At 40.5% G+C, this 27,986-nt stretch overlaps 4 protein-coding genes across 7 annotated transcripts in view; 3 read left to right on the top strand and 1 right to left on the bottom strand.

The window, feature by feature from the left end:
* Positions 1–364: 364 nt before the first annotated feature.
* On the bottom strand, positions 365–5,541 carry ltap1 (lipid transport auxiliary protein 1). The gene is made up of 7 exons (XM_085422983.1): positions 5,261–5,541; positions 3,221–3,322; positions 3,033–3,141; positions 2,868–2,921; positions 2,606–2,772; positions 1,534–1,592; positions 365–1,421 (listed from the first exon to the last, which is right to left on the bottom strand). Exons 1-7 carry the CDS (start codon positions 5,321–5,323, stop codon positions 1,205–1,207), a joined length of 771 nt encoding a protein of 256 aa, XP_085279109.1. The 5' UTR covers positions 5,324–5,541; the 3' UTR covers positions 365–1,204.
* Positions 5,542–6,454: 913 nt separating this feature from the next.
* LOC146659111 (uncharacterized) lies at positions 6,455–14,329 on the top strand. Of its 4 annotated transcripts, XM_085422978.1 has the most exons (8): positions 7,459–8,057; positions 8,156–8,248; positions 8,458–11,224; positions 11,322–11,517; positions 11,796–11,894; positions 11,997–12,243; positions 12,344–12,460; positions 13,683–14,329. In XM_085422978.1, exons 3-8 carry the CDS (start codon positions 8,802–8,804, stop codon positions 13,844–13,846), a joined length of 3,246 nt encoding a protein of 1,081 aa, XP_085279104.1. In that variant the 5' UTR covers positions 7,459–8,057; positions 8,156–8,248; positions 8,458–8,801; the 3' UTR covers positions 13,847–14,329. The 4 variants fall into 4 exon arrangements, with proteins under 4 accessions (XP_085279106.1, XP_085279103.1, XP_085279104.1 ...); XM_085422980.1 differs by lacking the exons at positions 7,459–8,057; positions 8,156–8,248 and adding an exon at positions 6,455–6,563; XM_085422977.1 differs by lacking the exons at positions 7,459–8,057; positions 8,156–8,248 and adding an exon at positions 7,189–7,429.
* Positions 14,330–15,493: 1,164 nt separating this feature from the next.
* On the top strand, positions 15,494–21,617 carry aqp10a (aquaporin 10a). The gene is made up of 6 exons (XM_085422982.1): positions 15,494–15,640; positions 17,243–17,369; positions 17,748–17,885; positions 17,968–18,086; positions 18,165–18,382; positions 19,991–21,617. Exons 1-6 carry the CDS (start codon positions 15,557–15,559, stop codon positions 20,154–20,156), a joined length of 852 nt encoding a protein of 283 aa, XP_085279108.1. The 5' UTR covers positions 15,494–15,556; the 3' UTR covers positions 20,157–21,617.
* Positions 21,618–23,675: 2,058 nt separating this feature from the next.
* The window catches only part of atp8b2 (ATPase phospholipid transporting 8B2), a 28,332-nt gene continuing 24,021 nt past the window's right edge, over positions 23,676–27,986 (top strand). The window contains exons 1-2 of the mRNA XM_085422975.1: positions 23,676–23,821; positions 26,497–26,564. Of these exons, the coding sequence (XP_085279101.1) occupies positions 26,540–26,564 (25 nt within the window). The 5' untranslated portion in view covers positions 23,676–23,821; positions 26,497–26,539. The remainder of the gene's footprint in view (positions 23,822–26,496; positions 26,565–27,986) is intronic.

Genomic DNA, 27,986 nt, shown 5'->3' with positions numbered 1-27,986 from the left:
AATTTAGCAATGCAGTACATCTAGGCATGTGAATGCATGGTCAATATAACCTGATGAAATCCAATTGTTTATTCACGACAGCATAACTATTAGTTTTGTGTGTGCAGCCAACAAATCTGCAGCAATTGTGTGATACTATCATGTTAATATGGACGCCAGCACCTTGTGGAATTTATGCCACGAAGACTTTAAAGGCAGCAGAAGGGGAAAGAGGGTCTAACACAGTACTATCACGGTGTGCCTAATACAGCTAGTTTCAGCTGCCCTCTTTGCCACAAGGGGTCGCCACAGTGGGTAGGTTTGCAAGTTTGATTTTGCAGTTTTTCTTGTCAAAGAAAATTCCCAATGACTCAAGAATCAACTGTATGTCACAGTTTTATTTGGATGGTAAATTGTATAGTAGGCACCACATAAAATAAATTATTCAGGCATTAAAATGCCTCCCTGGGAAACCATAAAAGCAGATGAAAATGAAACGCAGCTCTCATATCAGTATACCATTAAGAGTCAAGGAACAGAGTTCCCATAATGCAATACCCCACATTTAAAATACATCAATACACTGAAATACTGTTAATTCACATTGCACTGAGATAACTGATTTTTTTAAAAATGCACTTATTAATCACAGTTCCTGAAAACAAGTAGCACTATGGCTTCTGTAAAAAAAATGATCAAGACTTAAAAAAAACAAATCAACAAAACAAGTTGTCAAATTCACTGCAACAAAAGACAGCAAAGATGTACGTGTAAACATAAGTGACATCAACAGCAGATTTCTTTCTCACTAAGCAACAATTAATGCTGGTTTTCTCTGAAAATGTAACTATTAACATTTTAAAACAGTTGGTTATTTTCAGCAAGTCTGCATAGGTGTTTACATTGTGCAATAAATACTGATTGTCTTATGCTGTTGCATAGCCTAATAGCTCTGGATTTGTTTTGGTCAAATCAAACCTACTTACTATAGTCGGTTAGAGTCATTCTACCCACGCATATAGCACGCATACATGCAATAATATGCATAAGCTACACTTAGGTAAAGGGCACTGTAACAGTAATCTGATATGCACTACAGTGTAAACAAGGCAATACATGTTAGAGTATGAAGGCAGTGTTTTTGTCTTTTCACTCTGAGACTTCAGGCTCCGTAATCACTGGCAGCGCTGCCTTGTCCTTGACTTTCTGTTGGACGGGCTCATTTTCAGAGTGTACTGTCTAAAGTGTTGTAGTTGTCTTTGAAGTTCTTCAGCTCCAGGAAGTGTCTGGACCTCTTGCTGCGCTGCTGCATTGTAGATGAGAGGTAGGTGGGTTGGGTCGGAGAGGGAGAGGAGGTGCTTGCAGGTTCTGTGGTGCCGGTCAGGTCTCTGGCTGCAGACTGATGGTGCTGATTTAAAGTGCTGCTGCTCTGAGACTTCACTCTGAAACAATACAAGGAGAACCAATTGTTCCCGCTGCCTTATTAACATTCCATGCTGGGATTAAAGGAAAAGCTGTAAGGGAGCAGCGTGAGGATTGGCTGTGTTTTCTTACATGGAGGCCAGTTTTGTTAGGGCTTCCTGGTACTTCAAGAATTCTGCTTCACCAAAAGCCTGAAGATAAAAGCAGGAAAACATCAAGATCAGTGATTTGTTACTGAAACCAGAATAAAATCTTTAAGTGCCCTAAAGATTTGTCAAATTTTTACTGCCGTGCTGGGCAATACGGAGAAAACTTAAATCATATGGATAATATAGCTTTATACCTTGGGCTACACAGTATGTTACAAAAAGCACTACTATTAAAGACCCCATACATTTTTTATTTCAGAAAAAGCACAAGAATTAGCAAACAAAATGACATCAAGTGCATCGGAACTACAACACAAACTGGGAGCCCACTGGAAGGTCAATATGGAACTGTTTGTTCATGTGATGATGATGATGATGATGATGATGATGATGATGATGATGATGATATACACTCACCAGGCAGTTTATTGGGTACATCCATTCAGCTACATGTCAACACAACTCTCATCATCAAATTACATGGCAGAAACTCTAATTATGTACCCACATGACTATCTGTAGGTTTTACAGAGAATCGTCTGAAAAAGAGAAAATATCTAGAGAGCGGCAGTTCTCTGAGCAAATTATGTCAGAGGAGAACTCAAATAAGCTGTTGTTACAAGCCAAAGTATGCAGAGAAGCATCTCTGAAAGCAAAACACGTTGAACTGTCAAGCAGAAAACCGGATTGGGTCTCCCTGCTGTCAGCTAAGAACAGGAAACTGAGACTACAACTCCCACATGCTCATTAATATCGGAAAACAGAACATGAAATGTTGCCTGGTCTGCTAAGTCTCTGTTTGTCCTGTGACATTTGAATAGCAGGGTTAGAACGTGCTGTAACAGATGTGCAGCCAACAAATCTGCAGCAACTCTGTGATGCTATTGTGTCAAACTGGACCAAAGTCTCTGAGGAATGTTTCCAGCACCTTGTTGAATCTGAGCCATAAAGAACTAATGATGCAGTTCTGAAGACAAAGGGGGTCCAACCTGGTACTTGAGTCAGTGAGTAAATAAGAGAGGACTGAGCTGTGGACCGTCTGAGAAAATGCTGACCTCTGCCCCATGACGAGCTTTATTGTAGCCATCTAGCACCGTGTCGATGACAGAGCTCTGGTTTTCTCTGAATATGCAGTGGGAATTTCGTAGCTGCAGAAGCCAGGTCCGAAATCTTTTTCCAGTAACAGCGGTGGACGTTCCTCCAAGTTCACGAAAAGGAAAATCTAATGACAAACAGTTGAAGATGTTGCTGTAGCAGTCAGGAGGATTTAATCTGGATTCATGGCAAAACAAAACAAACTGTAACAGAAAAGCTTACCGGCATCTCTGATGGCATCAAGTGCTTTCATTCTATACAAATAGTCACAGGAACCTGGAACATGTGCACACACACAGACTACTTAGTGCACGGGCATGGAAACTATTTATATGAATAGCTTCAGGAGTGGTGCGTGTTATGTGTGTGTTTGTTTGCTCCTCTTACCAGACTGTTCTCTCTGCATTAACCGGTCATCATCTGGAGACAGCAGACGAGGCTCAAAGTGGATTTTCTGGACCAGGTTCAGCTTGGCATCAATTTCTTGTCTCAGCTCCTGGAACAAAGACACAATTCTTCAGCACAAACACAAAAAACATCAGAACACACTTGCATTATAATAGTGTGCGTTTAACCTTTGGTGCGTTGTGGCCAAGGAGTACATGTGGTCCTCTTCGAGACTTCATGGCAAGTCGCATAATTTGTCTTTTGACAAAGATGAACAGCAAGACAAAAATCTGAAAGAAAGTTAAATGCTAGATGGATGTCTGAGTTTCCCTTTTTTAAAAAAACATTATTTCCATGGCCAAGCAGCTCCTGTAGGTGGCACTGTTTTTTTGTCCATATAGTGTAAATAAATGCAAGTCCTAGGGTTAAATGTGTCTTTGTTTCATTGTTTTGTTGTGTAGCGGCTAAAATGAGGGTAAATGGCAGCATATTCTTTAGAACTAAACAGAAATGAGACCGAAATATTTGGTTTGGACCAATATCGAGAATATCAATATCAAGAACCAGTTTTCTACAATAACCCGTTCTCGATTAATGACCCAGTAGTCCAACTCCTTGAAATTGTTAGTCTGCCTGCCTATCACTCCCTCTTACCGGTTCCACTTGCACTTGTGCTGCAATCAGGTGATTTCATTTCATGTGTTTGAAGAGGACAATAATGGCACAGTCTGCAGCGTGGATATGGTTTGTACTGGTTTTTATCTTAACCTCTACATCAGTGACCTTCTACAAGTGGCTCATGTCAGTAATATGCAAATGTATGCAGATGATACTGTCACATATACACATGCAAAAACTGCAAAGCTTTTGGCGAGTAAATTGACAATTGCAATGCTCATGGAGGGGTTTGACAAGTCCTGTCTTACTCTTAATACAAGTAAGAATAAAGGAAGGTCTTTTCAGACCAGAAACTTTCACTAAGGGTTAGAAGATTGAAATTGTGAGTGAGTTTGAATATCTGGGTATGATTTAAATTTCAGTTTTAAGTCTAATATAAAGCAATTGATCAAAACTATTACATATAATCTGATAAAGCCTGAGGGACATTAGAGTCTGCCTCTCAGTAGAAGCTGGTAAGACCTTCATGCATGCCATGATTCTTTGTCATATGTTAAACTATATGTTAGAAACAAGCTTGGGAAACAGTCACTAAACCACTGAAGGGACAGCTGATGCAGATTAGCTTTAAGATATTTCTGGAACAATGCATCACATGGTAACATGTATGTTAATATTGTACATGGTGCCTTTTCAAATAAAATCGGTTAAAAAAAAAGACCTCTCAGGTCATCAGGTGCATATCTTTTAAATGTCCCCAGAATTAGATCTAAGTGTGCTGAGAACATGAGGGTACTTTCAGTTACTACCACGCTGTTCTTTGGAACAAGCTGCCTGCTGATCTGAGGTGAATGACATCCGTGCATACAGTCAACAACAGACACAAAATCTTTTTGTGTCTGTTGTGTGTGTGAGTGTGTGCATGCACATGTACATTAACTTGTATTTTACTTCATTGTAAACGTTTATTTTGCTGTTTTCACTGCCTTAAGACATCTTAAACCGACATATGTTTTTATGTTTAACTTAAACATGCTATATAAATTAAATTCCATCAACATGAGTCATGCCTGGGCCCTGCAGTATGCTCCATTGGTTAATTGTGGTTTTATAAATAAATTGTTTTGTTTGTTTTTTGTTGTCTTCATTTCTTTGCCACAGTCCCTGAGCCAGGTTGTGACACCTCCAAAGGGTAAATGTTGTCATTCATCACTCTAAATCCTTAAATCACACAGTGTAGTGTCGACATTTTGTAAACATTACAATAATTATGAATGTTATTATGATTAATCGCCCAACTACAGGCACCAGAGGAGAAATTGGGCTGCAGTGATATTTATTAAACAGATTTTACACACTATTAGTACCTTTCAGTGGAGTACACCATAGTTGAGGGATCCAGGTGTTCAAACTTGTAATAACAGCTTTATTTGCGTTTAATAGCAGATTATCAAGTAGAAATGAGTCTTTGGATAAAGTATCAACCACTACAAGCCTCTGATGAGGAATGAGGCACCTGTCCAAGCATCGCGATTACCTCTGTAACCCGGGACTGTGTTCATTGTTTCGGTTTGGATTAAACCAGCACAAACAACGTTAAACAAACTCACCAGACTGCCATAGGCCATCACAAGCACCACGTTAATTCTCGAAGGAAGCGAGTCGTTAAACATTTTGAAGATCTGCCGGTTTTCTTTTTACTTTGTTGTTATTTTAACTGAACTAACTGGATAAATGTCGATTCAAAGTGCGTCCTGTGCCCGGTACGTGTCTCATTTAAGAAGGCGTTTTCAAACCGCAAGCAGCCAACATTAAAGGAACAAAAGACAAAAACGGGGAAGTTGAGCGGACTAAAGTGCTTGTTGCTACATTTCGCTGCCTGATTTGTTGACTTCCGCGGTAGTCACGTGACCGGTACGGACAGGGGTGACGTCAGGTCTGACGCTGCCCCTGTGTGCATGTATTTATTTATTTTAACTATATATTTACGGATGCTACTTTACTGCAATGACCGTATAACAGAGTCATTGCTTCACACATGTAAATAGGAGAAAAAACCGCCCAAGTTCTTGTTTTATAATAAAGGAGGTTCAGCAATGTGTTTCTATTTTTCTTCCTCAAAAACAAAAACTTATAAGACTGGATATTTAAAGTCTTTATTTTCATCTTCTCCCCTTTTTCTCTGTCCTCTCCTGTTTGAAAAAATACCCTCTTCTTTGTTACCTTCATTATTTCTTCACTAAAATTTACTCTTTTGAAAGGAACTCAATATCAGACAAATCATAAAAATAAAAATAAAAACTGAAATGCTTTGTCAATTCAAGTCATCTCCATCTCCAGCTTTCAGCTTCTAGATTTTTCTCCTTCTTCATATTACATTTCTATCTTCCCTGACTCTAAACGTCATATGCCCTACTTAAAATACACTGTCCTTTCCCACAATGCTTCTGCAACACACAGTCTGTCAGTCCTACACCCTAAAGAATGAATTTCAAGCACTAGTGTGTGCCTGTGTGAGCTGAACTGTTATTTGCATCCATCCTGCAGAGACAGTGGGTGCTATTCTTCTGTCTGGAACAAGGGTGGGTGTCTGTGGAGTTGCATGGGGCTATTTACCCCTACTCACACACTTATCTTTGTCCTGAGAGGCACTATGCAAACTACCAGCCCTCTGTCCGGAAGGCTGGTAATTGATTGGATCATTATGGTCCTAATTCTTATCCCAGGGTCTGTGTATGTAAGTTATTTATTTCAGCAGGCACACATAAACATCAAGACTTCTCTTATTTAGTTGTGCAGCAAGCTAGCGTGGTAACCACAGTTTCCTCTGTCTCAACGGAAGACAAGTAACAGTCACAGGTGCATGCAAAAAGGCGGCAGTAAGTAGATAGCCTCTTCATGAAAAACAAAACTGTAAGTAGCTGCATTTTTAAAAATTATTTTATCCATTTATGTGTGCTTCCCTTTGTTTTAAAATTTGTAATAAAAAGGCTTTTTGTTCCCACAAACAGCTTGTTCAGTGAGAACAAAAATGATCAGCAATCGCAGATATTTTTCCCTTTAGTCAGCATTACAAACCCACTGACTCTCACCAAGTGTGTGTGTGTGGAGTGAAGCTCTGTTTTGTTGAACAGATGACATATGAGATGTGTTCTTATGGCAATATTTATCCCTGCTAGTATTCCTGGCTCTTTGTAATCTCTGGACCCAATTAAAGGTGCTCTGTTATTATGTATTTTGATACTCAGCCCAGATGATTGGACCCGGGTTTGCCTGAGGTGGGGTGACATTACGGGACTTGTTTTAGGAAATGTCATGCTTGTACCGTTTCACACAATATCGAAATTGTATCTTATCTCCCTGAAGCTATAAAAGATGTTCATATCAAATGATTAGTGGGGTGTGTGTTTAAACGTGGGTAAACGTGTGTGTGTGCATTCCCTATCGAGGCGTTTGAAGGGTGACACATTGAACCTCAGTCAGGAATGTTACCCTGTGAGAGTAAGGAAAAGAGGGAGAGAACAACAATAGGAGGGGGAGGAGAGAGAAAGACAGAGAGACACAGGGAGGAAGAAAAGGAGAGAGGACAAACCAGTGTGGCAGGTTTGCGTCACTGTACACACTCTATCATGCAAAGCTGATGTAAAGAGAAGCAGACAAAGAGTGAGAGAAGGGCAGTCAGGAGCGAGGAGCTGATGTCATTACATGGCAATGTCTTCATTACGAATCCGAGTTAACACAATGACCCAGGACGAGTACAGAAAACACACTTAAAGGAGGTAAGATACCTTTTTTGTGAATATAGGAGCGGACTTTTAGTTGGCTAATTTGTAACTGTGTAATTGAGTAAATGTGTGTATTTTCATTTGATGTGAGGGTGCAATTGTTTCCTTCTTGCGATTCAAAGGGGAGTTTAAAGTGAATGACTATGTGTTGCCCTGCTTACGCAGATGGGGCAAAATATAACAGGTGTTTCTGTAAACTGACTCTCAGGCTCATCTGCACTGGAAAGCACCTCCAGTGACTGTCTGGAAGTGCCATGCTTTAGCCTAAACTAAACAAAGCACTGCATACTGTAAATCTACTCTTATGATATATAATTACAGGAAACCATCAGCTTGCAGAATTTATCCTTAATGACATTATAAATGATTAGATCTTCATTCAGACTTGATTAGCGATTAAAGATGGTTATCATTGTTTTCATTGGCTGTACACACAGATAACCATGATGAGTCATTACCCCTCAGTGATGTTATCTGCAGGCTGTATTTAAATCAAAGTAAATCTGTGCTCTTATGACCGTTTGATTTGAACAAGCTGCTGTCTCTCTTTGACCACGAGACTGATACGTGCTGCAGAGATTGGCACTTGATACATTGCTTTTGCTGAGTGGATTGCTGTTAGGTGAGTTTTACCAGTTTTTGGTTCAGGTTTAGCTGATGCTGACAGGTAACTTCAAGTATGTTGCCTATGTAAACATGGTGTCTCATACGTGTGTACAGCAGAGAACACTATCTGAGTCATACTGTTCGGTGAGTCAGGGAGAGGACAGCAAGAACATGTTGCAAAGTGAGCTTGGTGGCAGAGGTTTTTAAGTGAGTTGTTGTTTAGTTTTGATCTAATTTCTTAACATTTGTTAATGCTTTCTACCCGAATCAGTCTCCACATTTTATGTTTCCTGTCCTCTAACACTGTGAGATATTGTTGACCATTCCAAGTGGCCAAAGTGACCACAATCCACATCTCTACATTCCAGTCCAATCCATTCTGAGAATAAAATTTTGTGCATTTTTATGCTTGGCAGGCAATGGGAGCTGTTCAGTGAGGTCGAGCTGGGGAACTGGAGTCTCCTGTGGTCAAAGCAAGAAGAAGAGCCAGTGGAGTCACCACTTCCAGAGTACAATTAGGAATATCAAACTACTGCACTGAGGATGTCTGTCTGTGGAAGAATCTAATGAGAGGATTGTAACTGTGACACTATTTGTTTTTTACACGCCCAAAACGCGAGCCTCCTAGATGAACCGCTTCCAGAGTGCAATCTAAAAGACAGTCGCTTGGACTCCCAGAAAATATCTAGTTCACTCTTCCGCTCTTTTTTTGGGATCTGGCATTTGACAGGAGGTCATTAACTTTGTTTACTCTCAGACAATGGACTCGTCTCTGCTGCCCGCTTCACAGAATGAGTATGGCAAGCAGAGGACAGGGGTGAAATTCACCGTCCGCTCAGCTAACTCTCCCACATACAGTCTCTCTCGCAGCTCAGGTGTCAGGAAACGGGAGGGCATAGGAGAAGTTGCAGAAAGAGAACGATATAGGAAACACACCAACACAAACGGTACAAATAAGGATGACGACACAGTCACTGGATGTGAAACCAGGACTAGGAGTGGCAGCAGTGTCAGCACAAACAGAACGATCCCAGAGTTTGGCACTGACAGAAGAGAAAACCCTGCATTTGAAAGCCAGGGAAGATCGGCGTGGAGGGGATCCAACCTTACAAGCAGAAGTAAGAGTTTAGATTTCAAAACAGGCGCTAGAAAACCTGATCCCAATACCATAGCTGACTTTTCTCAGCTGTCCAACAACAATAAGGGGGACACCAGTAAATATGCTGGAGCTTTGGAGGGAAGGAGGACACAAATTGAAGGCAGCGTCATGGACAGGATTTCATCACTACCGGCCTTTAATTCTGCAGGTGTAAGTAATCTTCAAGAGAGAAGCGAGCTTTTGGAAAGGGGCAGTAGGGGTAAGACTCTCCCTACCAGGTTAAGATCCCTGTCTGGATCTAACTATAGTTACACAGAGACATCTGCTTCATTGGGGCCCAAAAGTGGCCAAAGTATAATGGAGCGGATAGAGAAACTCTTTGGACCTACTGGTTTTGGTAAAACGGATGACTACAAAAATAGGGATTCCTCTAATAACTCTGAATCATCAACAGAATCCCTCATTTCACAGCAGCAAAAGCCTCATGAGAAGACAGCAGGGGGCACCTTCCCTATGAGTTTCTTCTCGAAGGACAGCAATAGTGCAGTGAAAAGTGGACTTTCACTCTGGACACAAAAAGATGCCAATGCCTCAGGGTTTGAGACTTCATTTTCATCTGGGGCAAGCATAAGAGATAGCTCACCAGGAGGGTGGATGCAGGGAAGGTATTCAGAGGAAAGTGGAGTTAATTGGGGCAAGGGTTTTATGGAAACAGGTACAAGGTCCCTGGATAGAGCCAGGAGTAGGTCCAGTATAGCTGCACAGATTAGATCTGCAAGGGCAAACGCACAGCCAAAAACTTTGTTAGAAGAGACACCAGATTCTTTCAGAGAGTCATCTGAATTCAGAGACAAAAGCAAAGACGATAGCTCTGCAAACAACGGAGAGGAAAACAGAAAAACTAATGTAATAAGTGGGATGTTGAGAGACACGACTAGAAGTGTTGATGGACCAGATCAAATAACGGAATTGAAGGGTGGCAATGCTTATGAGGATGTATTTGAGACGAATCCACAGAAAACCAATGTGAAAACAGCAGAGAGAAAGAAGGCTCTGTCTGTCTCCTCAGCAGCCAGTGTTAGAAAGAAGATCAACCAGTTTGAGGCTCTGACACAGCGAACTCAGAGTTTTGCAAAAGGCCAAGTCCAAATACCCAGACGTACCTTTTCTGTACCAGCACAAGCCAGCAGGGGACATGAAGGAGTGAAGAAGAGCGGGTCTGCAAAAGAAATAAATGAGCTAAGGAAAAAGTGGGCAGGACTCCAAGAAGAAGGGGAGGCACAAGATAAAAGTGAAGACAAAATGATGGGAACAGTAAACAAGGTTTGGCCTGACAGAAATTTATCAGTGGATGAAATTGGACTAAGAATAAAGAAGGAACAGACAGGACTAAATGACTTGGATCAGAAAAGAAAAATAGACTCTACTGACGATTTAAAATTTTCCAGACTCAAGACTACCCAAGAAATGCCTCACGAAAGTGACAGAGCTGTAAGTGGAAAGCTTGGCACAGATGAGATAGATTTCTCCAAAGCCTCAAGCCCTGAAGAGGCAAGTGAGAGAGACGTGACAGGCAGCAGTACACCAACCCCACTACCACCCTGTGACCCTTCACACAAGGAAAGGTCACACTCTGATATTACTTCACCAGTTAGTGATGATGAACAGACTCCAACAAACAGCCCTAGCTATTTACTGACTACTTCACCTGTGGCACAGCTGGGGGATGTCACTCCCACTGCCGACAGTGACAACAAAAGCCCTCCCGTCTTCACATGTCCAGCAAAAGATCCAGACTCTTCTCCTCGTGCCCTTCCCACATCTTCTAACAACAACCTTCAAGATGTCATCTCCCCAGACATCCAAACAACACCCCAGAAAGGCAAGAAACGGTTATTGGACCTGAATGCTTGGATAGCTGGTTTGAACCCAGATTTGAAAGTCTTTAGTGATGATGAGGATGTTGATGATGATGAAAGCACCCAAAAAGATGATGATTCAAACTATGATTCAGACTCAGGGGAGTCCTCAGTTACCATCACCAGCAATATGAGTCAGTCAGATCGCAGGAGCTTCTCTGTCACGTGCGTACCGTGCTTGTTTATTTCTGGTTTAATGGAGTTGCTCATTGAAGCAGATAATTAGTTTTACCCCTAAAACATTTTATTTTCCTTCTTGTAGTCTTTCGGACCTGTGTAACTTTGCTGGAGCTGACTACGATTCAGAGAATGACAGCGATGACTGGCAGTCAACAAACCGGCGTACCGCTTCAATGAGCTCAGATATGTCAGCGTTTTCCTGTGTGTCTGTGATGCCCGCTGAGGAGCTCGACAAGCTTGTAGAGGAAGTGAGGAACCTGGGGGACGATGCCCTGCAGGTAAAAACAGCATGAAGTTAAAACCTTTCGAATGGTTTTAATGATCAGTTGTTTGATATTTTTGCGGCTGTGGTTGCGGTGGTCAGTTCACTGGTCCAGTAACCTCCATCTAGATAAGGCTTTCCCTAGGCACTTTACATGTAATGTTAATATTGCTACAGCTGTTGCAGCTGACCAGGTCATGTACCGACTGAATTGAGTTTAAAAAAGGACAAAAAATGTTCAACTCTGAGCACCTGAACATTTTGTGTATTTTGACATCCTTTTGTTTCCCTCAGGACTATGATGATGTGCAGGTAGTGGTTCTCCATAAAGATGTGGGAGTTGGACTAGGCTTCAGTTTGGCAGGAGGCGTGGACCAAAACAAGCCCATCACTGTGAGAAAATTCTACTTCCTGCTTCGACTTGGCAAATATTCAAATGTGTGTCTGCAGTATTTTTATGTTTTTTCTTCTTCTTTTCTTTTGTCCTCTGCTCAGGTTCACAAAGTATTTCACTCAGGTGTTGCAGCCAAGCAAGGCTCTATAAGGGAAGGTGACCAGGTTTTATCCATCAATGGCACAGCACTATCTGGGAGTGCCCACTGGGAAGCCTTGAGGGTTTTAAGAAGGGCAAAGGCAAAGGATATGATAGTTGTGGTGGTGAGGAGGGGGGACATCATAGACAGCTCTAAGAAAGGAGAAGAGGGAAATAGTCGGGGACAAACACCGGAACAGTATGAGACAGGTCAGTATTAGAGGTAATGCTCTAACAAAGATCTGATAATGACGTTCCTAATCTTGAACTGAAAATGAGATACTTTATTTGTGTTTTCCCCTCCTCTTAGGTCAAACAGTGTCTGTGCAACTGCAGAAAAACAGCCGGGATCTGGGCTTCAGTCTGGAGGGAGGTGAAGGCTCAAGTCTGGGGAACAGACCACTCACCGTCCAGAAAATCTTCCAAGGTAAAAACCAAACTTCTGCCCAAAGTCATGCATGAAACTCTGCCCCAAGTCATGCATGTTAGGGTTATTGGCCTTCAAAAATTGATCATAGGTAATGATAGTTATCACTGTGTGTTAGACTGACTGGCAACCTGTGCAGGGTCTACCCCATCTCTTGCCTTGTGACAGGAGGGAGAAGGTCCAACTCCAGCAGAAGAAAAGCACTCGCAATAGAGCATGACCATATATAGGGTTATATTGTTACACAATTTGACTGTTAAAACTTTGGCTGTTCATATTAGAATTAACTAACTAATTTACTGAATTGTCATGTATTTTGTATTTAAAGTCAAAATAATATTTTATTTTTACATTAGTGTAAGAAATGCAGTATTTCCTCTTGACATGAGTTGTAGAATAAATACAACAAATGAAAACAATACAGAAATACCTTAAAGTTATACAGTAAATGGCCTGTATTTATATAGCGCTTTACTAGTCCCTAAGGACCCTAAAGCGCTTTACACATCCAGTCATTCACCCATTCACACACTGGTGATGGCAAGCTACATTGTAGCCACAGCTGCCCTGGGGCGCACTGACAGAGGCGAGGCTGCCAGACATTGGCGCCGCCGGGCCCTCTGACCACCTACAATGGGTGAAGTGTCTTGCCCAAGGACACAACGACCGAGACTGTCCAAGCCGGGCTCGAACCGGCAACCTTCCGATTACAAGGCGAACGCCCAACTCTTGAGCCACTTGAGTCTTGAGTCACTCTTGGTGATCTGATGTGGAGCATTATTTCTTCATAACTAAAGAAAACAGCATCATAAAGAACCATCTAAGATTCAGTCCTAAATATTATATGTTTACTATATGAACTTTTATGGCAGCATAAAGTTAAAATTTGACATTAATGTAGATTTTCGGCTATTTATTTAATTCAATTCGTTTTTATTTATATACGGCCAAATCACAATAACACTCATCTTAAGATCCTTGTTATACATTGTAAGTTAAACATTTTACAATAATACAGAGAAACAGATAGCAGACAACCTTCTATGAGCAAGTACTTGGGGACAGCCGGAAAGAAAAACTTCCTTTTAACAGGAAGAAACCTCCAGCAGAACAGGTGTCAGGGAGAGGCAGATATCTGCCTGGTTGGGGATGATGGGAGGGAGAATGTTCCCATTCAGAGAAACCATTATTGATTACTTGTTTTCCCTCTTTCCACCCTCAGGAGGTCCTGTTGACATGGTATATCCCGGTGATGAGGTCCTAGAAGTCCAAGGGACAAGCGTGGTGGGGATGAGGCGCTTAGAAGCCTGGACTTTGATCAGAGCACTTCCTCCTGGGCCTGTGGATGTGGTGCTACGTCGCTCCCATAAGCATCCAGAAACATGAAGATTAAGGAAGCAGTTTACTCCTTGTAAGATTAAAGGGATGGACCAAAAACATAAACGCTATCTATGAGAGGCTGTATCTCCTTCAGTGGGCAAGAACTTGAAATCTGGACATGATATAGTTAAAAATGCGTTTATGTACAGGCAGTATAATAACTATAATATCCTAAAGAAAAAGAAAAATAAGCTTGGAGACCAGGTCAAGGGTGTATATTTTTCTTACATGCTCTTTTTTAACAGGATTACATCTACCTCAAGGCCTGGCAAACCTTTTTATCAGCCGAATCATTGAGTAATTGTGGCTCCTACATGCATCAAATCAACCAACATTTGTAACAGATAGATTGATCAGTTCAAAACAGATCATTTGGTACCTGTAAGTGAAAAACTATGTTGTACTATACTGTTAATAGTTAATAACTTTTCCATTGAGACTTTATATTTGTTTTTAATAAAAGCTAACAAATTGATGTTTGTTATTATTACAACCAGCAGAGGGAGTAATTCGTCTTCATTTAGATCGGGGTTAAAAGTTTCTTTCCTTTTAAACATTAATAAAAGTGAACACATGATAATACCTAATCCCTATGTGACTTTTACAGCCTTCCATCACAAAGTCAAGGTTTCTGTTTTGGAGAGATTTCTCAGATAATTTGATAAGAAAAAGTTAACACAATAATCTCTCATGGCAGTTATATGTTTTATATCGTATCAAATCCTCATCCCATGTTACTGCCTTGATCACTCTGGATATTATCAGCAGTAATACAGCAAATATTTAGCTTACATAATCTTCTGAGAGTCCAGAGTTCAGTGACACAGGTTACAATGACATGCATCGCAGCGATGATGAGAGGGGCTTCTATCGTCAGCAATTTGTGCTTTTATTGTGGAAATCCGTGATAGACTAATTTAATAGATTTGACAATCCATTCCCAATCCTGCTAAATAACCATTTGACATATTTTGGAGACCGATTTTTCAAAACAAATAAATAAATAAAAAATATTTAGCCGTCATTTCATGCTAACTGATAATGTTCCCTTTAACGATACTTGGTTTTCTTGTATATCAACACACTTAGAAACTTGCTTTAGCTGCATGTAAACACGAAGCTTTCTTCTCCAAAAGAATATTCCTCATTACTTTACGTTCGTGCACAAAGCATATTTATATTTTTTGTTTGTTTTTGATTTGTATGGTATTTCTAAAGGTTAAAAGCCAAATTAAAGCAGTGCTTCAGTACACCTGCACAGAAACGACTTTTATCTGCTCCCTTATTCACGTGGAGTCGCCACAGCGGGCAGCTTTATTCAACCTGAATAAAGCGACCAAATTAAGCGAAGAGTCGAGCCTCGAGGAGCTTTCCTTTGTTAGGGAAATGCGTAAAACACTATTCTCACACACACACTTTGTCATAAAACTATCTCGGCGGCTTCTTCCGAGTAGTCAACAGGTATCTGTATTAAGTAATATCTCTTGGCTTTATGGTGTCTGTTTATGTATCAGTCTTTAGCTGGGCCAATCACGCTCACTGCGCTGGCCAATCGTGAGGTGAGACGACCGAGTAAACGAGTAGTGTTTGTCCAGCTGTGAATAGAGAGCAGTAGGTAGAGGGTAGGGGGGCGGTGGGATACAGTGACAGAAGCACTCAGTTGCCACTGTGCTCAGCGGAGTGAGATAAGTGGAGGCCTTTCATTTCACTCCGGCTATGTTGAAGCTACGCGCAATGAGGGTGAGGTGTCCCCTCGTGCGAGAGTGCATGGCCGAATTTTTGGGAACTTTCGTCTTAATGGTGAGTGACTTTGAGTTGGATTGTAATTTTCAAAATCAATCAAACGGGTTTTAAAAAAAAAAAAAAAATCAAAGCTGGAAAACAGTTTAGAGAAAGAGGAGTTGAAATGTGTATATGCATATCCCAAACCCTGGACAATTATCCTTTAATTTTTCAGGTTTATTATTTTTTAATTTTCTAAATTTATGCATAAAACGTGTAAGTAGCTTGAGTTTGATTTTATACCCTCACATTGACTGAATGTTTACGGAATCAAACAGCTCTCGAAAAAAAAAAGAAACTACATAATAGCATCAGATTAAAATTGTTTTTCCCACTGTATCGGATGATTTGGGTTATTTTGCAGGCACAGGACCTGAACACCTACAGTCATTGAGTAGATCACAAGGTCCTGTGTATACCAAAGTATTCTAGAGTCAAATGTGAGGCCACCTGCTCAACAGTTCAAGCAAAAGGGCAATGATCCCAGCACAGCAGCAAATCTACAGCAGAATGACTGAAAATCAAAATGATCAACATGCTGCAATTTCAAGTCAAAGTGCAGACCTCAAGCTGTTGCGAGACCTTAAGAGAGCTGTGCATAAAAAAATACCCACAATGAGCTGAAGCAATATTTTAAAGGCTGGGGGAAAAAATCCTCCACAATGATGTGGGAGACTCATAAACTGATGACTAATAGTCATGGAAAATTATTACTTCAAGTTATTGCTGATAAAGCTGGCTCACAAGCTACTGAAAGACTGGGAGCTTTCAGTTTTAAACAGTACTGCAGAACCTGTTTTGTGAAAACTTGTCACATGACTTTACATCTATCACTAAAACTAAGGCTGAAGCCAGGTGAAGGTAATTTTCTTAAAAATAAAATAAAAAATTGCTTCCTAGAATGGGATTTATAAGGTGTTCTCAGTCTTATCTCTCTCAAGCATGTTTGTTTTCTGTAGGAATCAAAGTCAGCTCTGCAAGACATAAATGAACTAATCTGAAAAATGCAGGCGTATGAAGTTAGATACATAAATTGATGTAATGCATTTAAAGAAAGCACAATCCATATGAGTTGAAATTGAAACCCTTAATTGTGCCACATGTCTAAAACAGTTTTCACCTGACTGCAGAATCTCTACTGAGATTTTATTGGGAACTTTGCTTGGAGTTAGAACAGATTACAATAATTTATGCTTGTATATCAAATATTAAAAAGATTAAAATGAAGAAAAATATCAAAAAAATATTAAAAAGAAGTTATATTTGCAGCTTACGTAATTTTCTACATAAATCTTCTCATCTGTGGTGAGATCACAATGTAACAGCCATACTGTCCCTTACATGGTCATTCAGATAACACGGGTCATTACAAAGTCTACAGAGGAGGGCATTAAATTACACTTTAACAAGAACAAATTTGTCTCTGTTTATCAATTAGTTAGTCAAGAAAGATATACTGAAATTTGCTCATGTGCTTTCCTCTACGTCTATTTAAGTTAGTTTTGATGTCGGGATTTTTAGCTGTGGAAAATCTCGTTTCTTTGTTCACCTGAGTTTTGCAGTAACTTCTGACTTCTCATGCACCTTCCACCTTCTCTGTCCTCTTTATCTGCAACAAAGCTCTTTGGCTGTGCTGCTGCTGCACAAGTAAAAACCAGCAATGAGACTAAAGGCCAGTTTCTATCTGGCAACATGGCCTTCTCTGTGGGAGTTATGTCAGCCATGTATCTCACCAAGGGCATCTCAGGTAAAAATTAAAAGATATCCATAATGGGCACTAACATTTCCTTTTTTTTTTTTTTTACATAGTATTACATTTAAACTCATTACAATATGCTCTGCACAGTCTAAAATCCCTCAGGTAATTATGACTTTTATTGCAGTTATTAAATGAGTACACAAAATTTATCACCAGAGCTCTTTACAAATAAGATAATAGATAATAATAAATTATCTACTTTCTTTTGCAAAGTGTTTGCTTTGGCTCATACCTATGACAATCCACTGTTATATGATAACACAGATAATCAGAGACACGATCACCTGCCAGTGTGTCTAATTACCTTCATTTTTAACTTTCACCTTCCTGTATCCTTCTCCAAATATGTACCCTACATCCCTGCAGGTGCCCATCTGAACCCAGCGGTGACCCTGAGTTTCTGTGTTTTGGGGAAGGTGTCCTGGTCGAGGCTCGTGCCCTATTCCCTCTCCCAGGTGGTGGGGGCTTTCGTGGCGTCGGGGGTTGTCTATCTCGTCTACTATGGTTTGTCTTTTTAATTTTTGTGACATATAAATAAAAAAATTAGTTTGTTTTGTTTCCTGCAACACCTCTGTTTCGGTCGCAGATGCCTTAATGACTTTTAGTGGAGGAGTGTTGACTGTGTACGGCAGGAATGAGACTGCCTCAATATTTGCCACATACCCCTCTGACTACCTTTCTGTGGGCAGAAGTTTCTTTGACCAAGTGAGTATAATTATTAACAGGATTGGATCTTTTAGCAGCTGCTCCCGTACCCAACGTAATGAGTTGACATTTCATTAGGTAGTGGGCACCGGCATGTTGCTGTTGTGTATCCTGGGTTTGGAGGAAAAGAGGAACACCCCGGCTCCCTCTGAGCTGGTTCCTGTTGTAGTGGCAGCTGTCGTTCTGGGGATCTCCATTTCAATGTCGGCTAACTGTGGTGCTGCCATAAATCCTGCTCGGGACCTGGGGCCTCGCCTCTTTACCCTAGCTGCAGGCTGGGGGACTGAGGTCTTCACGTAAGTATCTTATCTGCTTAAGTTATTGGTTTTATTGAAACTTTGTTTATGTCTTAATTTCACAAAAGTATGTCAAAGATTGTTGGACAATGGAAGAGTTATCCTGAGGGTTTTTCCATGAAAAAGCTGTTTTCTCTTTATAATCTTATGATCATCTGAGACGTGTGGTTCCACAAATGCTCAGTGCACAGTGTCTTAAACACTTAAAGCTGCGTTATAACACTATGGGCAGAAAAACAGCAAAACAGGCCAAGAGAAACACAAATTTAACACAAGATCAACATGTAAGGCTTTTATTAAATAGACAAAGAGGAATTCATCTCATCTGAGTTGAGTTTATAGCTTCTTGATTAATTATTATCAGGCCTTTCAGCTTATTGTTCAGCTGTATTCGAAATAACAGATTGTTTTTGTTACTGATCGCAGTAACGCGATTACCCTTTCAAGTAACGAGTAAAGGAAGGGATTACTATTGCAAAAAAGGAATTAGATTACTGTTACTTTCCCATAAGCACGCTGCGTTACTAGACCGTGATTTTTTTTTTTTTCCGAGAGTGTCTCATGACAATGATGTAAGCGCGTGCGATGTTCGTGGTAACGGACGTGTGCAGATCAATGATCAACCATGGATAATATATAGAGGGTGGAAGCACTGACATTACTTTGAGTTTGATTATGTAAAAAGTGACAAAAACATTAGCGTACGCTGTATGATGCGTGGGAAGAAAACTTCTTTTTACAGCGAAAAAAACTCCCTAAACTTCTGAGCAAGTACCCTAGCACGCTGCCACGGGAATGTGAAATTCACAGAGAAACCCCCGGATCCTCCCACTGGCATGACCGCTACGCCACCGGGCAAACCCCCGCCTGCTCCGCTCCTGCTAAACAGGTTTAAATAGATTTAAGAGCAACAGGACGACGTAGTCTTTGATTTTATTTATTTTCTGCTATGTTTTACTTGCATCTCTTTGAAAGAGTGAGTGTAAACACAAAAAATAGTTTTATTTATATGTTGGAATATGCAGAAAATAGGTTTAAATGTTAAACAAATTTCTTCAAGTCAAAGACTGTTGCATATAATTTTTTTTTTCTAGATGCAATGTGCATAAAGTTAAAAGATTAAAACAATTTTTATAAAGAGACTTTCATTTGATTACATTTTATATGATGGAGTCTGCAGAAAAAACTAGAATTGGGCTGAAAGGCCTGTTGCTTTATTACTTTTTCAGGTTCCTTATCATGTTTTTTAAAAAGTAACTAATTAATTCTGAAAATAAGTAATCATTAAAGTAACGGGATTACTTTTTTGGAGAAGTAATCCCTAATTACTTTTTCAAGTAACTTGAACAACACTGCTGATGGCTGCAGACAGATTAATCGGACCTGGTTTTCTATGGAAATGATCTTGATGGAAGGTGTCGACCTACAAAACAAAAACTGCTGATCTTAGACTAAAGAGCTCTGAGTGAAGTTTGATATTTAAATATTTAATATGCTACTCTCTGGGGGGTTTTCACTGTGATAAATTCTTCTATCGAAGTAAAACCTGTTAAAAATAATGAATCTGCACTCTTTAACCGTGATGTCCTGCTGCTCTTTGTTCTGCAGGTGTTACAACTACTGGTTCTGGGTACCATTGGTGGCTCCGCTCGTTGGAGGCGTTTTCGGTAGTTTGATGTATCTCATCTTTATCGACTGGCAGCTGCCTGACCCAGACCAACTTGAGAGGATTTCCACCATCAGTGAAAAACTTGCAAAAAAGGAGATGAGTTAAAGGCTGTGAATTTTTAAAGTTTAACGCTGAAACTACTTTTCTACTGTTAGAAAAAACAAAAAGGAATATCTTCTTTCAAATGATGTAGCTGTTTGCTCCTTAAACACAGCCAGCAGAGGTGTGTGTCAGTCATAAGATAAAGCTGTTTGTTTACAATGAAATGTGTGTTTAGTATAATAATCACTGTGTGTCCTTTTTTGACTTTGTAGCTGGGAAAACTGCTAGCATGTTCACCTCGTTGTAAATCAGATATAGAGGACTGTGTAGATTTAAACAGTGAAATCCATCTTAGTCCACTGGCTGGTCTATTGTACTCCCCTCTGCTGTTTTAACGCATTCACATTCTGGCATTTCAGCCTGCAAATATTTCACTTTTATAGAAAACAACACCAAAAATTCATACTTAGCTATGACTTAATATTTGTGAAAAGGTTTTACTTTTATTTTTTTTCCGTTGTGTTTTATTCCCCTGTTTTATGTTTTTGGTTTTTTTTGTTTAACCCGTGTCTTGTTTCCCCTTGATGATAATTATGAATTTTATACATTAGTCTGTCAAAAGATGCATGTAGTATTTGAGGGACACTGTAGATAAGTTTTTTTCAGTGTTTTTAGGTTTCTGTGCTCTCATAAAGGAGATATCTATCTATAGAGAGAGAGAGAGAGAGAATAAACATATATATACATTATTTTATGTAAATTGAACAAATTATTCTCATTTCAAACTACTGAGGGATCTAGGAGGACATTAGAGGAAAAAGCATGACCTTCAAGGTCTGCGTTGCTTCTCCATTTCACTTTGTTCTGTTGTGTATTAATTATGCTACCTCAGTGTTTTTTGCTGATGGCATTAAAAACAACCCTCACTCCCAAGACATGTTGGGATTCTGTGCAAAATGAATAGAGTGCAATGATTTGTAAATCTTGTAATGAGTGCCACCTGGAAGTTTGCTGCTCTCTGTCGTGTGATTGGCAGAGAAGTCTTGAAAGCACACTGAGGAGGGCAAGGCAGCTCTCATCTGTGGAAGCTCCGAGACGATGGACTCGCTCTGGCATGAGTGAGTTTGTGCTACAGTAAAGGACTTTTAGAGCTGGATCAAATGATGACAAGTGTTTATTTATTTTTTAACATGTGTCTTTGGGCATTTGGGTGGTGAGATTAAGGGTTTGGTTGTTTGTTAAGATTTAAAAAATTAAACTGACGTCCGTTTCAAGTGTTTTTTTTTCAAACATGTTTTGGGGCGCTCATTGAAGTGACTTGTCTTTTTAATTTTCTTTCTTTTTTGAGTTGTACTACAAAAAACTTGGATTGCTAATTGTGAAGACAAATCAACTTTTTTCTCTGACACTTGTCTTTCCCTAAATCTGCTACAGGTGACTCATATCTTTAATTCTTGGCAGGACTGAGACCCAACTTGCTTGCAGTGTATGTACCCACAGGTGAATGAATTAAACTGACTATTGGCAGCAGTGCGGTGGGATGTTTTAACTTATTTTGGAGGGTGTCGTTTTTGTTTTTTTTTGCTTTTTTCTGGGGGGCGGGATCTCATCGGAGTAGATGGTTTGTTTGTTTTTTGCGGGCGTTTATTTGAAGTAAATGTCACTTTTAAAATAATTTGGTTTTAATTTAGTTCAGTGGACTCACAATAATGCTTACGACCTCATGTAACTAATTGGTTTAAATGGAAAGAGGTCAGTAACTTGAGTGATATATAAAAAGAGCATCTTGGAGAATTTCTTAGGAGCAAAGTTGGTCAGAGATTTACCAACCTGCAAAAAAATTAATTTGTGGAACAATTTCAGAATAATGCTCCACTTCAGGTTTTTATTTGTAATATCAAAAAATCCAGAGAAACCTCTGCCTGAGAGTGTGTCACAGTATGCGGCAGCACACTGTACGAATTTGCGAAGAGGACCCAAAATGCAGACATCAAGGAACGTGGACAAAACTTGAATGTTAACAGAAAGTGAGCCGTTTATTAAGGCTGGTGAAAACTACACGAAACAAAAGGTGGCGATGAAGCTAAAAAATAAACTGGGGAAACTTAAAAAAAAAAAACCATTAAAAAACAAAACATAAAACCTGATGTGGATACAAAGATACCTGGAATCTGGAGCATGAAACACAATGTGGCACAAAGGACAAACAACCTGACAAAGAATGAAGAGAAACACAAAGACTAAATACACACAAGAGTGATTAGGGGAAGTGGAAACACATGGGGAAACAGCTGACACTAGTCTGACATAACACAAAGGAAGCAAAGCTGGCTACACTGACATAGGATGCAGACCTTCAAAATAAAGCAAACAGAATGGAAAGCAGACATGACAATACAATTTCACAACATGGACAAGAAGACAAGAAACATGACAGACTAATGCAGAAGACCTAAGTGAAACATAAACTAAAGGCAACCAAAAGATAATCAGATTTACTCAACATATAAAGGGATAACTTAAGAACTCAAACTGAACACGCTGGGTCAGACGCAGGATCGTGACAGTGTGAAGCTCAGTACTAGATGACTGTAATCTTCAGGCCCTTTTGGGTGTGATATTTTTTTGTCATGACAATCCCTGCAGGGTCTCAGGAACACTTCCAAAAATCGCTGTCTGTGAACACAGTTCAACCTCCTGTCCACAAGTGCAGGTTACAGCTCAATAACTGCAAAGAAGCTGTCTGAACGTGATCCAGCATGTTCTTTGGGCCAAAGCTCATTTAAAGAGGACTCGGGCAAAGGGTAAAGCTGTTCTGTGATCAGCAGAGAGGGATTCTGGGATCAAACAGCCTCACACCTCTGCAGACTTTGTTCTGTAATATTTCACGCCTTGCAATGATATTAATGGAATATGCTGTTCTTTTCGCCTTTGTGAAGCTCAACTGAGTCGGGCACACATTACAATGTTAACTTCAAAAGTGTCCAAGAATAATTCAGAATGAATAGTTATACGTTTCAATGTAATGCACCACTTTTAGGCTGAACCCTTAAATGATTAAACCCGAGGCAAAGTCTCAGTAATGTTGACCAGAGTTTTCCAAAATAAGTTGGAGCAACTTGTAGCAAAGCAGCCACAAATCTTCACTATAAATAATTCATCAGAAAATCCGACTTCCCACACCTGGTAGTATGAATGAGTGGAGGCTTACAAAGATGTTGGAGGAGATGGCGCTGACAGACCTGTAGAGGGCGATATAACACAGAGACCAAATAAAACGCTTGAAAGGCGATGAGGTGTGTTCAGGCTGCTGAGGGAAGGAGCGACTGTTTATCAAGTTTAAAGTGTTAAAAACGGGTAGCGTGCCGTCAGCACGTGCAAACAGCATGAGTGAAATGCCGCAAGACTGTGCTGCCACATTAAATACAGAAGTAAAACACCTATGGGTTGTCCGGTGTGATGTTGGCTTCCTGATTGCAGGAAGTTCAGAGAGAGGAGAAAGTGAAGGAGGTGCAACCCCTCCTCCTGCTCCTTCTTCTCCTCTCCGGCAGCTGAAGCCAAACCCTCCCTTACCTCTGCACGGTGCCTGTCTCCCCCCTCCCACCTCACTGGCCTTTATCATATATCACATAGCGTCGCCTCTTCATCCCCCAGACCTCATCATGACCTCAGCGACAGGAGCAGCGAGGACGTCTCCAAAACCCTGTTTATAACGCAAAGTTGCCAAGGTAAGATCCCTATGCTGGTCTCTCTTAGCTTTGGGTAGCTGCTCCCTATCATCATCTTCTTCTTCTAACATGGTCATGAGGATTTGCTATGCAGTCTCTTTATCCTCTGCAAATATTGACGCGAGTCTCGCTTTTCTTGTGAAGCGTTCAGCTCTCATTGCTGCTCCAGTGTGACCAGGCTCATCCTGTACAGTAGGTACGGCTAGTTTCACCCTCACACCTCTGCAGTAGAGTTCCTGTATGTCGGTATTAGTCATAATAACATTTCCAAACTCAAAGTGAAACTCAGTCCCGCCACTGTGGCGAGCATCACTAGACTGAAAGCATTCGCTCTTAAGGTTACTTAAACCAGGGCCGTGAGCTTTGTGGTACACTAAGCTTACTTAATAAACGACTACATCCAAGGCAGAGCCTGATGGCTTTTACCTATGATAGCATTATTTTTAATGGGATGCTGTGCAGCTATACTTAAAGCTACATCAGTGTTTATTTACATACTTGTGGAGAGGAGCAAATATCCTAAAGCACACAGATAATGTCCTGAGTGCATAAGCATACAGTGGAGGATATTAAACCAATGCTGTGCTTTTTATTCCTTCTGGAAGTTGCCTCAGTGGCATACAGCAGTGTTGTTGCTTTTTCTTTGAACAGATTGCATTGTCAGTAGACAGCGCAACATGTTATTAGCAAGCTAGTATTTATTATGGTATCAAACAGATTAGTCTTATAATGGTGTTGAATCAGACAGGCATTGTGTAAAAGAAGGTTACAGCCTGCACAGCCTGTTATCAGAACATCAAGTGTATGCTGGTTTAACTCTGAAAGTGTTCCACTTTGTTGGCTTCCTGATGACATTGTTAATAAAAGGCAGCTTTGTGGTGTTTGTAACATTACTGTGATAGAACATAATGCAGATTTCATGTGCGTAAGGTGTGCTATAGCGGTGCCAGTGCTTTGCCTGCAGAATGCTTTGATGTGACCATGTGTAGAGGAGGCACGGGGACTATAGCACATACTGGGAGCAGATCATTTCAAAGCGATGCACCGCCTACAAGACACGAGGAAAAACCAAGTCATTTAATTTTGCCTCAGGAAATATATAGCCTGGTCTGTTAGCAGGCTCATTGCATAATAACCTAACTTTGTTAGTTATCTTTTAATCTTTTGCTGTTTCGGTTTCATGTTCTGGGCTTCCTTACGAAAGTTGTGACGTGAAAGTGGTGATCTTGAGATTTATTTCAGCAGGCTTGCATGCAGCTATAGAAAAATAAGTGATTGCAATACATTATTGAAAAGAACTGTAAAATCTGTTCTATAGCATGGATCAAATTGAACCTAGCAGGTCCCTTCTGACCATTTCCCTAATTACATCCCAGCAGGCTGAGTTATTATCCTGCTGTATCTCAAGTTTTAGCTTTTTAGGTGATTAACAACACTGTAAAATAGCGTAATAATGAATTTCTGAGCTTCAAATCCTCTAATACATCAGCCTAAATCCAGCAGGAGCAAAGAAAGGAATTCTGCTCAGAGGCCAAGAAAGGTGTTTGGATATTTACTGTGCCCTCACTCCCCTGGCTGCCAGCGTTATTTCATAATGGCATTTCTTGGGTCCTGTGGGTTATAGAAGATGCCACTCACAGATGGAGAGTGTGTGTGTGTGCATGTTTGTGGAGAGATGTGCAAGAACATGGCAAACACTCTCACTCATTAGTACCTGTTAGAATTATAAATGGGTGGTATATATAGGGTGGAAAGTGAGCAGAGGACATGGAAAAAGGGGACTGTACGTCAGGCTGAGAGATAATGTTGGGAACTCTAGCTGAAAACTGATCAGCTCAGCTCACATGGAGAAAAACAAAGCAGCTCTTTCTCAGGAGTATTGATTAGATCCTGGCTCCCAGTCAGCTACCCCTGACTGTCATATTGTGTGTATCTTGTAGTATCCACAACAAAGGCAAGGCAAAGATTATAATGCCTCACCTGTCATGCCTTTTAGCCTATGTACTTAGCTGTGGCAAAAGAGTGAATAAAAGCAGTGAGGTGTGTGATATTAATAGGTCAGCATAAATGATGACAGGAGAGAAGAGAAGATGCTTAACTGTGCTATGCATGCAAAAAATGCTGCTCCATTACTCTCTTTGATCCACTATAGGGAGAGGCTGACAGTGGATCTGGCCCCAGCCACCAGAGACAGTGTGCTACAGAGACAGATGCAGCTCTCTGTTGAATGTCACATCCTCGTTATGGCTCAAAAGAGACCAGAGAGAGCCTGATGTGTGTGTGTGTGTGTGTGTGTGTGTGTGTGTGTGTGTGTGTGTGTGTGTGTGTGTGTGTGTGTGTGTGTGTGTGTGTGTGTGTGTGTGTGTGTGTGTGTGTGTGTGTGTGTGTGTGTGTCGTGCTGTGCAGTGGTTTTAATGCTCGACTGATTTTCACTGTCTAAATGGGAGGGCAAAGCTGTGAAAAGAAAAGAAAAAGAAACATTACAGTAAGTAGGTTGCATCACCTGGCCGTGGTTTGGCTTGAAACTGAAAAAGCTATTTCCCTTCCACGCACAATCACATTTTTATGGCTCCCATTTCACTTTTTTTTCCTGCTCGTGCTCTGTAGACGGTCAGCTCTGTAGTCTCCCCTGTATCCTCCTCAGTCTCACCCACCTCCCTTCTTTCCCTTGGCAGACAGTCCCATGGGCCAGAGCAGAAGGACGCCAGCAGAGTGGAGATGTTCAGAAAGAGGCCTCCCCCAGGTCAGTACATTAATCACATCTGCAGTTAAACTAGTTTCATCCAGTGTGGCTTGACAATGAGAAATGCAGTTAACCAAATGGAAGGTGTGATGCATGCTGCTCGATAGCAAGAATGCATTCACATATTTATCTACAGGCAGAAACAATATGCTGGAAAACAAACATTCAATACATTTCAGACTATCATAATGTATTAAACAGCACTTATTACTGAAGCTCATCTGCAGATTCCCAGACAGACAATGTATTATGACACCAGTTCTCTGGAGGGGAGGGTGGGGGCTCTAAAACAACCAGATGGAAATGACTGAAAGATAGAAGTTTTTACAAACACTGGCCGAACACAGCTTTAGCCTTCAGTTCAATTCAATTTTGTTTATATTTCACCAAATCACAATAACAGTTGACTCAAATGACTTTATATTGTAAGGTAAAGACCCTAAAATAATAGAGAGAAATCCCAACAGTCAAACAACCCCTTCTGAGTAAGTACTTGGAGAGAGTGGGAAGGAAAAACTCCCTTTAAACAGGAAGAAACCTGCAGCAGAACCAGGCTCAGATTGGGGGATCCATCTGCCACAACTTGTTTTACATCGTTTGACAGTATCATTGAATGCTTCTGTGGTTAATAAAACAAAGGAGGTTTCCAAATTATTACTAAATTAACTATATAAGTTATTTATAGCTTACTGATTGCTCTTAAACCCGGTGGGGCAGCACATTGGTTGCTTTGTGTGTGGACTTCGCATGTTATCGCTGTACCAGTACGGACTCTCTCCTGGTATTTATTGTCTTGTTGTCTAGTAATTTTATTTGTTCTATACGCTGCTGTGAGAAAGACTGCCATCGAAAAGACTTTCATTGTACAAGCTGCACAATGACAATAAAGAATCTATCTATATAGTAGTAATGTTCTAGTTTGGTTACTGTGGGGTTATAAATATGGCTGTAGGTGTGAATGGTTGTTAGCCCTGCAATAGACTGGCAACCTGTCCAGGATATACCTTGCCCTGCATCAGCTGGAATAGGCTCCCAGCCTCTCGACCCTGAACTGGATAGATGTTAAAAAAAACAAACACTTGGGAATAACATTCTTAAACCTGACTTTTGTGTGTGTGGCATTGATGTAGATGTATGGTAATGCCTGACTCAGGCTCCAAGCACCGAGAGGCATTTTAGCCATGAGAAGTCACTTTTCAGACCTCAAAAAAGTAATTGGGAAAAGGCCAAGTGTCTCAGGTATGTGCTAAGTCCGCACAGAACCAGAGTACTAGTTCAAGTTAGTGAACACTAACAAAGGATCTCCAAACAAGTCATATTGTCCCCTTTTCTCATTTCTCATTTCCTGCATTCTCATTTCCTCTCATCTTGGTCCTTCCCATCAGAAAGATGAACAGAGGAGGCAAGGGAGAGAGAGCACTT

This window comes from Rhamphochromis longiceps, linkage group LG11, assembly GCF_057381845.1.
Source record: "Rhamphochromis longiceps isolate RC_006_pf linkage group LG11, R_longiceps_female_GT1.1, whole genome shotgun sequence".
Taxonomy (NCBI): Eukaryota; Metazoa; Chordata; class Actinopteri; order Cichliformes; family Cichlidae; genus Rhamphochromis; species Rhamphochromis longiceps.
This window is presented reverse-complemented; position numbering and strand designations above follow the sequence as displayed.